The 13038-nt window shown below is 39.5% G+C and overlaps 1 protein-coding gene across 3 annotated transcripts in view; it reads right to left on the minus strand.

Moving 5' to 3' along the window:
* The window catches only part of LOC131076789 (ASC1-like protein), a 130180-nt gene extending 117764 nt beyond the window's left edge, over positions 1 to 12416 (minus strand). Inside the window, exons 1-2 of one of the 3 annotated variants that reach the window (XM_058014114.2) lie at positions 12261 to 12410; positions 11975 to 12126 (exon numbers count right to left, since the gene is read on the minus strand). In XM_058014114.2, the coding sequence (XP_057870097.1) occupies positions 11975 to 12124 (150 nt within the window). In that variant the 5' untranslated portion in view covers positions 12125 to 12126; positions 12261 to 12410. Of the gene's footprint in view, positions 1 to 11974; positions 12144 to 12220 lie in introns of all 3 variants that reach the window. The other 2 variants (XM_058014115.2, XM_058014113.2) reach the window with 2 other exon arrangements.
* Positions 12417 to 13038: the final 622 nt, after the last annotated feature.

Consider the following 13038-nt stretch of genomic DNA (forward strand, 5'->3'; position numbering starts at 1 on the left):
CCTAAGTGATATCGGGTCTTTTTGATTGCAATTTGGAAATATACTTCCCTGGTCGGCCTAAGGTCGGGAAAATCAGTCTATCAGCCCTAATTGACAAGTATATAAACTACATTTTCTTCTTTCATTCGATATGATGGAAAAGGCGTGGAAACTATACTCAAGCATTCAAGCATTCAAGCATTCAAGCAATTGATCATTTCAAGTCTCCATTCAAGGCTAAGTGTTGCATTCAAGTCAAGGATTCAACCATTGAAGAGGAGATCACATACTACATGCTACAACATACAACATACAACATCTAAACCTTCGCACATAAGGATACAAACATCCTTAGAACAAGGTATTAGTACTTGTTTTACAGTCATTTACATTTACAGCTCTTGCTCATTTCTTGGTTAATTCCAAAACCGGGGTTTGACCTAAAGGCAAACCCCTAATCACTAACCCCCCAATCGTCTTCGCTTTTCTGTGTGTAGGTTGCAGGTACGCGGCTGAAATTGAAGATCTGGAATCTTTGTGCAGAGACGAACAGATCCCCCTTCGTTTCGCGGATTTTTCGGAGGACCGTGGCGCCGGGCGCCATCGTCCCGACAACTTTTGCCCAAATTTGCAGGACAGCGCCGTATCGACATTTTACTGCTAATTCCAGGTCCGCAGCTTCATCCTATAACCCGAACTCAGTTTATAAGCGAATCTTTATGACTTTCTATGCATCCTTAGCTTAATTTCCTTAATCAACATTCTTTACAAAAGAGGGTAGCCTTGCTTTCCTAACCCTTGAAATTCATTTAGCATCCAATCTTACATCGTGTGGGATTGGATCTTATGAGTTTCAACCCCTCTTTTGAATGTAAAGTCTTCTCCCTAAGTGAAAACCCATCGAATCCTAGCGAACCTCCCTTCTCTCTCCTTGGAGTTAGAAGAGGGGAGACCAACTGGGGTTCGACCGCGATTTTCCGCTTTACAGTTCCTTCTAGACTTCGAGAAAGCCTATGATAGAGTGGAGTGGGAGTTTGTCTTGATGACGTTAGAAGCTTTTGGGTTCCCTAATAAGTTTTGTCGTTTTATGAGGGTTCTACTCAAGGATGCCTCTGCGCAAGTTGAGGTAAATGGTTCTCTCACTCAGGTCATTAAACTTGGGAGGTCCATCAGGCAGGGTTGCCCCCTCGCCCCAGCCTTACTTGTTATTGCCTCTTATTTGTTATTGCCTCTGATGCGCTATTCTACATTCTGAGAGATTACACTATATCCCCTAGGGTTAAAGGTGTTATGCTTTCTAATGGGTCTGATTTGGTTAACATACAATTTGCAGATGACACTGCATTATTTATTGAACACACTAAACAAAATATGGAGGCCTTGGTTAGAAAGATGAAGTTTCTAGAGGAGATTTCAGGGGCCAAAATTTCTCAGCCTAAGTCCACCTTGCTTGGGTGGAGAGAGGACCTGCCAGACTGGCTTCAACAATTTGGATTTCAGTGGGGGGGTCCCAATAAGATTTTCAGATATTTAGGGATCCACTTCTCTATTTCCCCTTCTTTAAAGGACATGTGGATGTGGGTAAGAAACAAAATTGACAAGAAGCTACATAAATGGAACAACAGATATTTATCACTGGCTGGGAGAGTGCAAGTGTGCCAGAAGATACTTTCATCATATAACATCTACTATTCATCTATCTGGATGTTTTGCAATTATCAGATCCTTGAGATCCAGAAGGTTATTGGGAAATTTTTGTGGTCTGATGGCAGAGGCAATAACAAGAAACATTTAGTTAAATGGACCTGGTGTCATTCTGAGAAAAAGATGGGAGGACTTGGGCTGAAGGATCTGAAACACCAAGGGATTTCACTGGCTGCTAAATCGATCTTTCAGGCTCTTGAAGGCAATGAACCATGGAAAATATTGGTTAGGAACAATATTAAGAGGGTTGTTCCTAAGGGGGCGAAATCTTGGAAGTCTTTAACCTTTTGTGACCTAGTTGCTGGGGAGTTCCCAGTCTCAGTGCAGGGTTCGTGTGTATTTAAATCTATATGGAGGGCCTGGGAAATAGTTAGGCAATTCATCACCAATAATAGGGCCAACGGCAGTGAACTCATTCATGGGGAGAGATCTATATGGTGGAACTTGTTTCACTCATCCAAACCGCTTGCGCTTACACAAGGCTGCTCGACCAAGGCTTGGGTGAATAAAGGTATTTGTTGTTTTAATGATATTATGGATAAAGATAAGCTTAAGAGTTGGTAAGCTCTTAGCTCTAGATATGATCTTCCTTCTTCTCAAAGAAGAACTTATAATATGGTTAACAAAGCTTGTGTTGCTCTTCAGTTACCTAAACCATGCAATGTGGATGTGTTGATGTGTTTTTTATGCACACACGAACACAGAATAAAATACTAAGGTATCTTATCCTCTCTTGAACAAAGTTTCCCCGAATGCTAAAGATTTCGCCTAAGGATCAATCGAGGCAACTCCAAGGTTCTTATATGTAGATTCTCTACATGTGGATAAGCTCTGTTGGTGTGATGTGATTATGCTGGAATCACAAGGGGACTTACGTTTGATAGCCTGAGTGTTTAATCTGCTGGAGCTTGAATCCTATCTATTGGCTGGAAGATAAAGAAACATCAAAAGATACAAGGCTTGGAAAGTCTACTCTAAGACCTAGAATGCGAGAAGATGGATGAATGACTAGTTGGAATCCTACTGGGCTGGGTCTCACCATCGAGCTGAACAATTCAACACCAACTCAGTGCGATTTTCTAAGGGATGCTTCGAATATGTTCAAATCGTACACCATTAGACACTAATCACCATTCAAGATAATGCATGAACAATAGACGTGTAACGACTCGAGATTAAGCTCATTCTATGCCAGTTGACCACACAGGGCGCACTTACAATCAACAAGGGGCTAGTGATTTGGACTAGGCGGATTCCACGCGAGTGCATTCAATAACTTCCTTCATTCAATCTAATTATTTACCATCTAAAATGAAGATTCAACAAGAGACCATGCATATTGCAAAGAAACAAAACCCTTCACCATAACTTCAATGAAAATGGAGTTAATTTACAATCAAGGCAACAATTTCTTGCCTTCTCTTCCTAATCTACTCTAATTGCTATTCTATTTGCTATTCTATTTTACTGACTATATCTCCCCTATTAACCCTTACAAATGAAGAGCTTGAGCCATTTCTAATGCTCTCAATACAATTCAATGGCTTAGATCAATTTAAGATCAATGGCCAAGATTTTACAATGAAAACCCTAATTAGGGTTTGTTACAAGAAACTCTCCTTAGCCAATGAGAAAATTGCATTCCATGAATGTGGACCAATAGATGTCAAGGGTAGGTGCCTTGAAGTTTGTGCCATCACTAGTGAGTCAGGTACATTGAATTTGGACATGCTGAGGTGGAGCTATCTGACTGGAGGAATAGTGACTGGGATGCCACCTTGTCTGGCGTTTGTGCCTTGGTTGATCCTCCTTTGTCTTTGATGCGATGAATGATGTACCTCCTTGACTCCCATGTGTTTGATGAAGCCTCCTCACTGTCAAGTTTTCTTTCTCTGGTAGCTCACCTCGCCTTGAAGTGTTTATAAGATCTTTCTTCTTAACATCTTGTGGTTTCTTCATGTGGTAGAATGAGGTCTTTGAGGATGGTTAGCCCCATCGCTTGCAATCCCTTGAATACTTGAAGTCCTTCAACTTAGTAGCATCTTGAGTCCTCTCTCACGCATTTGAAGTGTCCTCAATAATGATGAAACTTGAAGAGGTCGCCTTTGTCCTGGCCTGATCTTCCTCCATCTTGATGTTGTTGATCTGCAAAACAAACAAAAGATGATTAAGAATACATGATATATTCATTCCAACATGATATTTCTCACCTTAGATCATCAACAAGAAGGCATTAGAATGAAATTAGCTCAAAATCCTCTCCAGGGACAAGCCCTATAGTGAAATTCGCTCTGGACCCTTTGGAAGGGTCAGGAGCGAAATTGGACAAAGTTGCTCAATTAGACCTCATTTTCAACCTTACCTTACCAAGATCAAATCATTTGCCTCCAAAATTGCTTAGGAATGGGTTTTGCTCAAGGACCTAGTCAAAACATCAGACCTCCTAGGAATTTCGCTCTAGACCCTTTGGAAGGGTCAGAAGCGAAATTTGCATTTTAGCTCAATTTTCATCATTTCTTTGCTTCAAATCTCTTCTCAAGGCAAGAATACATCAATCTTACGCCATAGGGACAAAATCTAGGCTTCAAACAAGGGGCAATATAGTGTTTTAATAAATTTCGCTCTGGACCCTTTGGAAGGGTCAGGAGCGAAATTTGCATTTTAGGACAAATTCTTCACATTTTGTGACCACCACTCACTCAAATGCATGCCTAAGGATGCCTCTAAGTTCAATCCACTTCAATCAACATTAGGCTTGATACAAAATTGGGAGCAAAAGGAGTTCTTAAGAATTTCGCTCTATTCCCTTTGGAAGGGTCAAGAGCTTGAAAAAATTTCACTCCGGACCCTTTGGAAGGGTCGGGAGCGAAATTTGCATTTTAGGCCTAATTCTTCCACCTTTTCACCCCTCAATTGCTTCCAAGGCATGATGACATCCTAACTAAGGCTTCAAGGCACAAAATTTAGTTCAAATTTGAAGCAAAGGGAGGATTCTAAAAAAATTCGTTGTGGACCCTTTGGAAGGGTCAGGAGGGAAATTTGTCTTTTACCCTCAAATCCATCATTGCTTTCACTTCTATTCAGTTCCTAAGGCACGTATATATCCATCCTCTCTCCACCATGTCTTAGGAACAAAGATCTTGGCTTGAATAAGGAGGAAAATAGTGTTTTAAGAAATTTCGCTCTGGACCCTTTGGAAGGGTCAGGAGCGAAATTCTTCCTTAGGCTCATTTCATACTTCCTTTCTCCTTTCTTTGCCTTGAACTTGACTTATCAAATCTCCTCTTGCCATAATCAATTGAATTCGCCATCTATTTAGCTTAAAACAAGGTCCTTAGGCAAAATAAAGAGTCTTGCTAGGAATTTCGCTTTGGACCCTTTGGAAGGGTTAGGAGCGAAATTTGCATTTTGCTTGATCTTCCTTCACAAAACTTCATGTAATGTCCCCTTCTCATTGATGTTCTTTCAGTGGTCCATTAGCCTATTCCTGAGACCCGTAGGCTAGGTGGAATGAGTAATCAGGGTCTAGCATCGATGAAATGAGGACTTACTATTTTTAGTAAGTCAGGGGATGACCGTTCTAATGCCATTGTCCTACTGAGCACTCCTTGCTTTGCCTCTGGACGCGATGATCATATTTTTCTGAGCCTTAAATCTTGACTTACTATTTTTAGTAAGTGGCTGGGTGGCACATTTCTAATTTTGGCAATAGACAGGGGTCTAAATTCTGCAGCAGTCTGTGGTCGTCTAGGCTCAGTTTCATCTTGGAGGTGATAATAATCAGTGCGGGAGACATTTGCAACATAATTAAATATTATTTCCTTTCCTAAGGTTAATATTTAATTAATCTATTTATTGGCTACTGGTTTATTAAATTTGGGATTAATGCCTGTTTAATCCTAAGTTTGAGCGAAATTCAGTTGTTTTATGGGATGTGAAATATTTTTAAAAGGGATATTATTTCACTTTACATCGCCATTTTGTGCCTAAGTGTCCAACGTGGGTCCTCCCCCTTCCTGGGCGTGAGTTTTGACTTAGGAGTTTGGGCGCTACACTTGGGTCCACATGTAAGTGGAAATGAAATTCAAATGCAAGCGTAGAATTTGGAGGGATGTCATTTGAATTTGTTGAATGAAGTTATAAATATGAGGCTTGGGTTCCCATTTGCATCATCTTGAAAATCTGTAATGTTATGCTGCCGGATTGGCGACAGAACTTGAGGCTTCGGAGTGCGTCTCCCTAGTGCTACCCGGTTTCATACTTGAAATACAGTACCTAGCTGTGCCTTGTATTCCTCTACCGTTTTCAGAGCTTTGCCATTGACATCTTGGTGTTGCAACGATTCTGTACTTGCTGGTTTTGCCTGTGGCTGAAGCATATTTTTGCTCACACCTCTTTGCTGGAGCGTCTGACAGTTATGGGTATCAATCCTATCTTCCTTCCCAGCATTGGTGAATAAGTTTGTAAGTTTTTAGCACGTTTGTTTGAGTTTTGAATTAATTATGCAAAATCGAAATTCCTAGTCTAGGCGTGGGTTTTCTGCCTTGCATTGGGATGCGTGCAAAATAAATAGGGGTCTTTTTGGGGTGTTGTTTTGATTGGTTAGCATTGCTTATGTTGTACGGTGGGTTTGGGACTGGTTTGAGCTAAATCGGATGTAAAATGAGGGAGATATGAATATTTTGGCATTTATCTGGGCTGCTGGTCTGTGTTCCCAGCCTGCAGATTTGGTTGTAACAGAAATTTATATTTTTACTACATAAATCTGCATTACTCTCCTTCTATCTTTTCTATTATTGTAAGGTTAGGTAATAGTACTACTAACCAGTTCTCTCTTTGTAACTCTCATCCCGCTGAATAAGTGGAAGAGGCTGGCTTGCCGCCTGATATGCAATAATTTGTAATTTTCAGTCCTCCCGCTGAATAAGTGGTCGAGTGATAAGTTCAATGTTTTTGGTCGAGTGATAAGTTCAATGTTTTTGGTCCTCCCGCTGAAATAAGTGGTCGAGTGATAAGTTCAATGTTTTTGGTCCTCCCGCTGAAATAAGTGGTCGAGTGATAAGTTCAATGTTTTTGGTCCTCCCGCTGAAATATGCGGTAGAGTGATTGTTAATGTATTGTCCTCCCGCTGAAATACGCGGTAGAGTGATTGAACTTCTGTTTCTTGTAATCTTTCCCTTGGTCGGTTCACCGCCAAGACGTTTAGTTTCTATCCTGCTGGATAAGCAGAAGGGGATGGCTTGCCGCCCATGCAATTGTAATTTTCAGTTTGTTTATTGATGCTGACGATCCCCGGAACACTGTATGCTCTCACCCTCCCAGTCTGGGCTCTCGGTGAACAAAAGGTGGAAGGGTTCTCTTTCAGTTGTTTTGCTTATTACTCTAACCTTAACGGGTTAATTGTTGTGGATGAATTGCTATTGGCCTGAAAAAACAAAAAAAAAATTAATGGGATATTACACTTCATTTCTCATCCTTTAATCATCAAAAACAAGCCTTTTGCCTTGAAGAAATGCTTGGGAATTAGTTAGTTTGTAGGTTGGAGCAAGGTATAATGCTTCATGGAGAAATTCACTCTGGACCCTTTGGAAGGGTCAGGAGCGAAATTGCTCAATTAGGCTCAATTCTCATCCTTTTTCACTCATCTTTGCTTTAGACTTGATCTTTGATCCTTTTCTCTGCCATGCATGACCACCATTCAAGGTCCTTAGTGAATAAATAAGTCTTTTGGGGAATTTCGCTCTGGACCCTTTGGAAGGGTCAGGAGCTTGAAAAAATTTCGCTCTGGACCCTTTGGAAGGGTCAGGAGCGAAATTTTGCTTTTTGCACATATTCCTCACTTTTCCTCACTTCACTCTGTTTCACACATCAATTCTCTCTTCACTACACCATAAGGACAAGATTTATAAGGCAAATTAGGACCTAGAAGAGAGATCCAAGGAAATTCGCTATGGACCCTTTGGAAGGGTCAGGAGCGAAATTTTGCTTTTGGCCTTAAATATCACTCAAACATTCAAACTTTACCCTTACTCACATTGTCCTGACCTCAAGACATGCTAACAAACCACCTTAAAGGAGTTCCTGGCTCAAAAGTTGGATGAAAAGTGCATTTTAACCATTTCGCCTAGGTACCCCTGGAAGGACAGGACCTATTCAGGAATTCCGCTCTGGACCCTTTGGAAGGGTCGGGAGCTAAATTTGTCTTTTAGGTTTAAATCTTAACCTTTTCATCAAATTTTCATGTCCAAGATTATCCAAGGCGTCTCCAAAGGTGAACTCAAGCTTATTTCCCCCCAATCCATGCCTTAAAGTGAAAGTTTTGTCTAGAATAGGAGTCAGAAGGGAGTTAAGGAAGATTTCGCTCTGGACCCTTTGGAAGGGTCAGGAGCGAAATTTGCAAAAATGCTCAAATTCTTGACCTTTCTCCAAATTTTCAAGTGTAGACTTGGTTGTTAGGTATTTTTCAAGATAAATAGGTCAGCTTCACATCAATCAATGCCTAGAACTTCATCATTCATCAATTGGACCAATCTCAAAACCTCAAAGGGAAAATCCTTGATGATACTCACTCACAAACCTTCATTGACTTCCTCAAACTCAAACAAGACATAACCTATCAACAAGAGCAAAGCCTGACTTGGAGAAGGCTTTCAAAGAAACCCTGACCTGGACCACCTACTGACCCACCTCAACTCAAGCAGAGCTTGCTATCCTAATGATCTCTCTGACAACTCTTCAATGCAAAGGCTAATAGCCAAGAACCTAAAAGACCAAGAAAACTAACCCTAGAAAGCAAAAAGTAGGGGTCCCCATTTGCAAAGGGGCGATGTGTGAATACATCACAACATGATGTTATCAGGTTTACTTCATTTAAATGGAATAATGATATTTGTATATCTAATGTGAAATCTATCATTGTCTATAATACTCTTTCTTATGATGAATCTATTATCAATCATACTAATGCACTGTGGTATGCAGATTTTTCCTTAAAACAGTGGCAGAATATTTTCACTAATCTATGGAACAGTCTTATTCCACCTAAGAAAAAATGTTTTAGGTGGTTGTTGCTTATTGACAGGCTCCCTTTTAGAAAAGATCATTCCAATGGTGACATATGCAACATTTGTAGAATGCCCAAATCTGTTAGGCACATATTTTTTGAATGTACTATTGCTAAAGAGATATGGTTATTGTTTGGTTTTACGATTCCTAACCAGATTACAATCATGGAAATTCTTACTGGTTGCTTTCATGGATTAAGAAAAGATTCTAACTTATTTTGGCACATTCTTTCTACTGAAATCTTATGGTACATTTGGAAAATTAGAAATGAAGACAAATTCCAAGGTAAAACAGGGATCCTTACTGAGACATTTCGTGGACTCATCATCTATTTTATTGCTGTGCAGGTCTTCGTTATAATGAGGATTGAGAAGAATAAGTTCAGGCGGTTCCTCCAAGACGGTCATGCCACCATGTTCATATATGAGTTGGAGAACGGATTTGAATGGAAACGGATTGCAGCAGATCAAACAGCTTTTGCTGCTGCTTTAGAGAAGCTCAAAGCTGAGGTTTGGCAAGCCAGGAACCCTCCTAGGCCCGCTAGGATGGACTGCTTGGATGGAGCCTTGCCATGAGCACTCTCAGGAGCATTGAGCCTATGATTTGGCCTACCTCTGTAGTTTTTTGTCTATATCTATTTGTGGTTGTTCGTTGTCTTATGTATATGAAGATGTATATGCAAATTTTGTATAAGACTAGGATACATAGTATGCTCAATATGTACACAGGCATGGCTGTTAGTATTCACTAAGTGGTCTTTCTTAGGTCAGGTTTGAAGTTGTTGAGGCTTGTCCTCAGAAATCTCTCGCTACTGCTTTTTTTGTAAAAAATTATTCTCTATATTTAATATTAAAAAAAAAAAACTGGTTTAGTTACTCATCTAAGTTCTTCTTGTTCCAATCATGGGCTGCTAATCTAATTATGGATTTTTTTGTTTCAATCTATCTTCTTCGTTGCTTCCACTTGCTTTTCCCCTTGTTGACAGCTTGGTTTTTAATGTCCTCACCTTTTTCATTTTCCATTGCCTTTCTTTCACAGCTTCATTTTTGGGGATGTTGGCCACATTAATTGCAAGCCTTTGCAGCTCTATTCTTCAATATCTTAAAGGTTGAAGACACAGAAGTAGCATCACCTATCAATTGTTAAGTCCAAGACATTCATTTCCCTCTCCACTTCACACATTATCATTCTCCTTCTTCTACACCCCCTCCCTTTTCTGGTCATTTCTCCTTTGCTCCAGTTTTTACCTAGCATTCTTCTCCCTACCTTTAACTTGTTTCTATGGCACCCCTGGTGGTTCCTTCTGACTTTTGGAACAACTTTTGCCAACTGTCTCCATCCTCTCGCTAGTAATAGAAATGCTCGCAGTCAATGCAGCAATCTTCAGTGGTTTCTTTGTCCTCAGCTCTTTAAAGTGTGGTACTGTTTTCCCTATCATTGTGTTTTCTGAGTCTTTTGTAGTTGGCACATCAAATTTCTTTCCTTCTTCCAGTGCTCTATGTTTTCATCTGGCCCCCTATATTAAGATTGGGGATAAGCATAAGCTCCTGCATGCAACCCTGAAGGTTCAAGATCAAACCAGTTAATCTTCATAAGCACTGCTTGCTCCCATTGCCCTCGACAACATGGTCTTTGGATGGCCGACCACCATGACTCCTCATACCCCACAGGCAAGCATCCAAGATGCTGGACATGATAAATTATTGAAGTTGAGTTAAATACCACCTCCAATGCACTGAACATGATTAACTGTTGAAATTAGATGAAATACCATATCTGCAAACTGAAAATGACAAAGAAATAGAGTTGGGTAAAATATGACATCCACCAAACTGGACATAATAATGTTTCAGAATTAGGTAAAATGTTTCATCCAACATGCTGGACATGAAAGTCAATGAAATACCATATGTGCATACCATAAATGATCAAGTTATAGAACTGTGTAAAATGTGCATCCAACAAACTGGACATTATAAAGTCTCAAAATTAGATAAAATCTTTCTTTCAACATGCTGGACATGATTAAGTGTTAATTGAAATAGGCTGACTATTGCATCCGATACACTGGACAAGATAAAGTGTTGAAATTGAGTAAAGTAACACATTCAACATGTTTGGCATGACACAGCGCCATAAGTGCTATAAGGTGAGATGCAAGTCCCAGGTAATTTTGACAGGAGATACCCCTCTCGTGACATCTAAATTCGAAAGTTCACCCAAAAACAGAAAATTTACCAAATTACAAATGAGCAAGGATGGGTGTCAGTCCAGGGAGATTTGACAGAAGATATGTCCCTGATTCTGAGCATCTAGCCAAAGCTTGCCTTGAAAAAGGTTAGTTTTCAGATTAGTAAACATGAGCAAGACCAGGCACAACTCCAAGGGCGACTTTGATTGAAGAGATACCCCATGTCATGGCATTAAAGCCAAAGGTTCCCCAAAAGGAAGAGAATCCGCCAAATTAGAATAAAACAAAACTAGGTGCAAATTTCAGATGAAGAATATGTTGGAAGGGAGACCCTCCATTGTGTCATCTAAGAATCACGTGTAACAAAGGTAATCTCACTAAATCAACAGGCAGCGCCTGATACAAGTCCCTGGTAATTTTAATAAAAGACGTAACCCTCCCTTGTCTCTTCTAATTCAAAGGTTGCCACAATAAGGGCAAATTTGCTAAATCAACCTACGAAGCCTGATACAATCCCTTGTGACTTTAACAGAAAAAGATACCGAATCTACTTACCAAATTTAAAGATGGACAAGGCAGAATCTAACTCCAGGGCGACTCTGACCAAAGGGGGTAACCTTCAAGCCTAAGGTTGCCGAGAAAAACGAAATTTACAAATTAAATAAATTATGTAAACACAAATAAAAGAAACTTACTAACAAATTCCAAGCAAGGTGCATTAAATATCTATCGATTCAGTATTTGACCATACACTGAATGCAATATGGTGAAATTACAATGCAAAACCGAACTGTTTATTATAGTATTAAATGCAGAGAGTGAAAAAAATAAAAGTTATTAGAATATTTTAAAATTCAAGCTTTCACAAATTCATATCATTAAAAGAGAGATTTTTTCTTAGGAAATTGCGAAAAGCAAATTTTTGTTGAGATCGAAGTTTCGAGCCATTCATTGCCAATCGATAATTATTTTGAAAAATCTTTTTTTTATTAAAACAAATAAAACAAAAAACTTAAAATGCAGAGAATTAATCACCTCGAGAACAAAAGTGTCCAAGAACAATCTAACTGCAGGAAAGAACAGTGCAAACAGAGGCACCGCCAAAAGATCGTTCTTTGAAGGGTACGCTTCGTCCTCCCACGCCGTCAATTGTAATATGTTCGCCATTAGTTCAACAAATGGCATTCCTGCACATATGTGATTTCTGTTTCGTACAGTATTTCAAGTAAACATTAAAAGGTCGCCAAATGTGTAAAAATGCAGAACTGGAAGTATACGCACTGAAAGTTTTTTAAAAATGCAGAACTGGAAGTATACGCACTGAAAGTTTTTTAACGTTTTTCTTTTTCGCAGACAGGATTCGAACTCTGAACCTTTTCTGTGCTAAGATTCCATGGAGATACGAAGGGGTTTGTATAGAAGCAAATGGGTGTTCATTGTTTAATTTGGCTTTTAATTAAGTTGGATTCACATTCAACGGCGACGTCTACGCAGTTACATTTGACCGTATATAATTGAAAATAAATAAAAAATTCATTTCTATCCAGAATTATAGTTGGATATTTTTTAATTTTGTGTGTGTGTTTTTAATTTGGCAGCAGCGCAGGTACTGTATTATTAGTATATTAAAATTTATCTAAAAAATAATGAGAGATGTCATTATTATGATAATTTAAAAGAAATTAAATAAAATTTATATTTTTAAAAAATAAATTAAATCTATTTTTTTAAAGACAAGCTAAATCAATTTTTTTATTCTAAGAAAACAAATCAAATTCAATTACTAGTTTATTCAAAATTTATTTTTTTGTTTTTCCTAGTGGATTGTGCTAATCTCTTTGTAGCGTCCTAAAATTGCGACACTTGCAATTTCGACCGCATTTGGGTCTTCACGATGGCGACGCAACACTGAACCTGAATGGAGACCCCGAAACTTGCTCATGACACCAAAAACTGCATTTTTCCAGCACCCTGCCTGATCCTCCTTGCACCCTGTTGTTCCGGGAGGTGGGACCAGAGCGCCCAGCGCCCTGGTCCCCCAGGACCATGGCGCCCAGCGCCCTGGTCCCTGGCCCTATTTTGGGCCCGGTCTCCTATGG

Source organism: Cryptomeria japonica, chromosome 11 (genome assembly GCF_030272615.1).
Source record: "Cryptomeria japonica chromosome 11, Sugi_1.0, whole genome shotgun sequence".
Taxonomy (NCBI): Eukaryota; Viridiplantae; Streptophyta; class Pinopsida; order Cupressales; family Cupressaceae; genus Cryptomeria; species Cryptomeria japonica.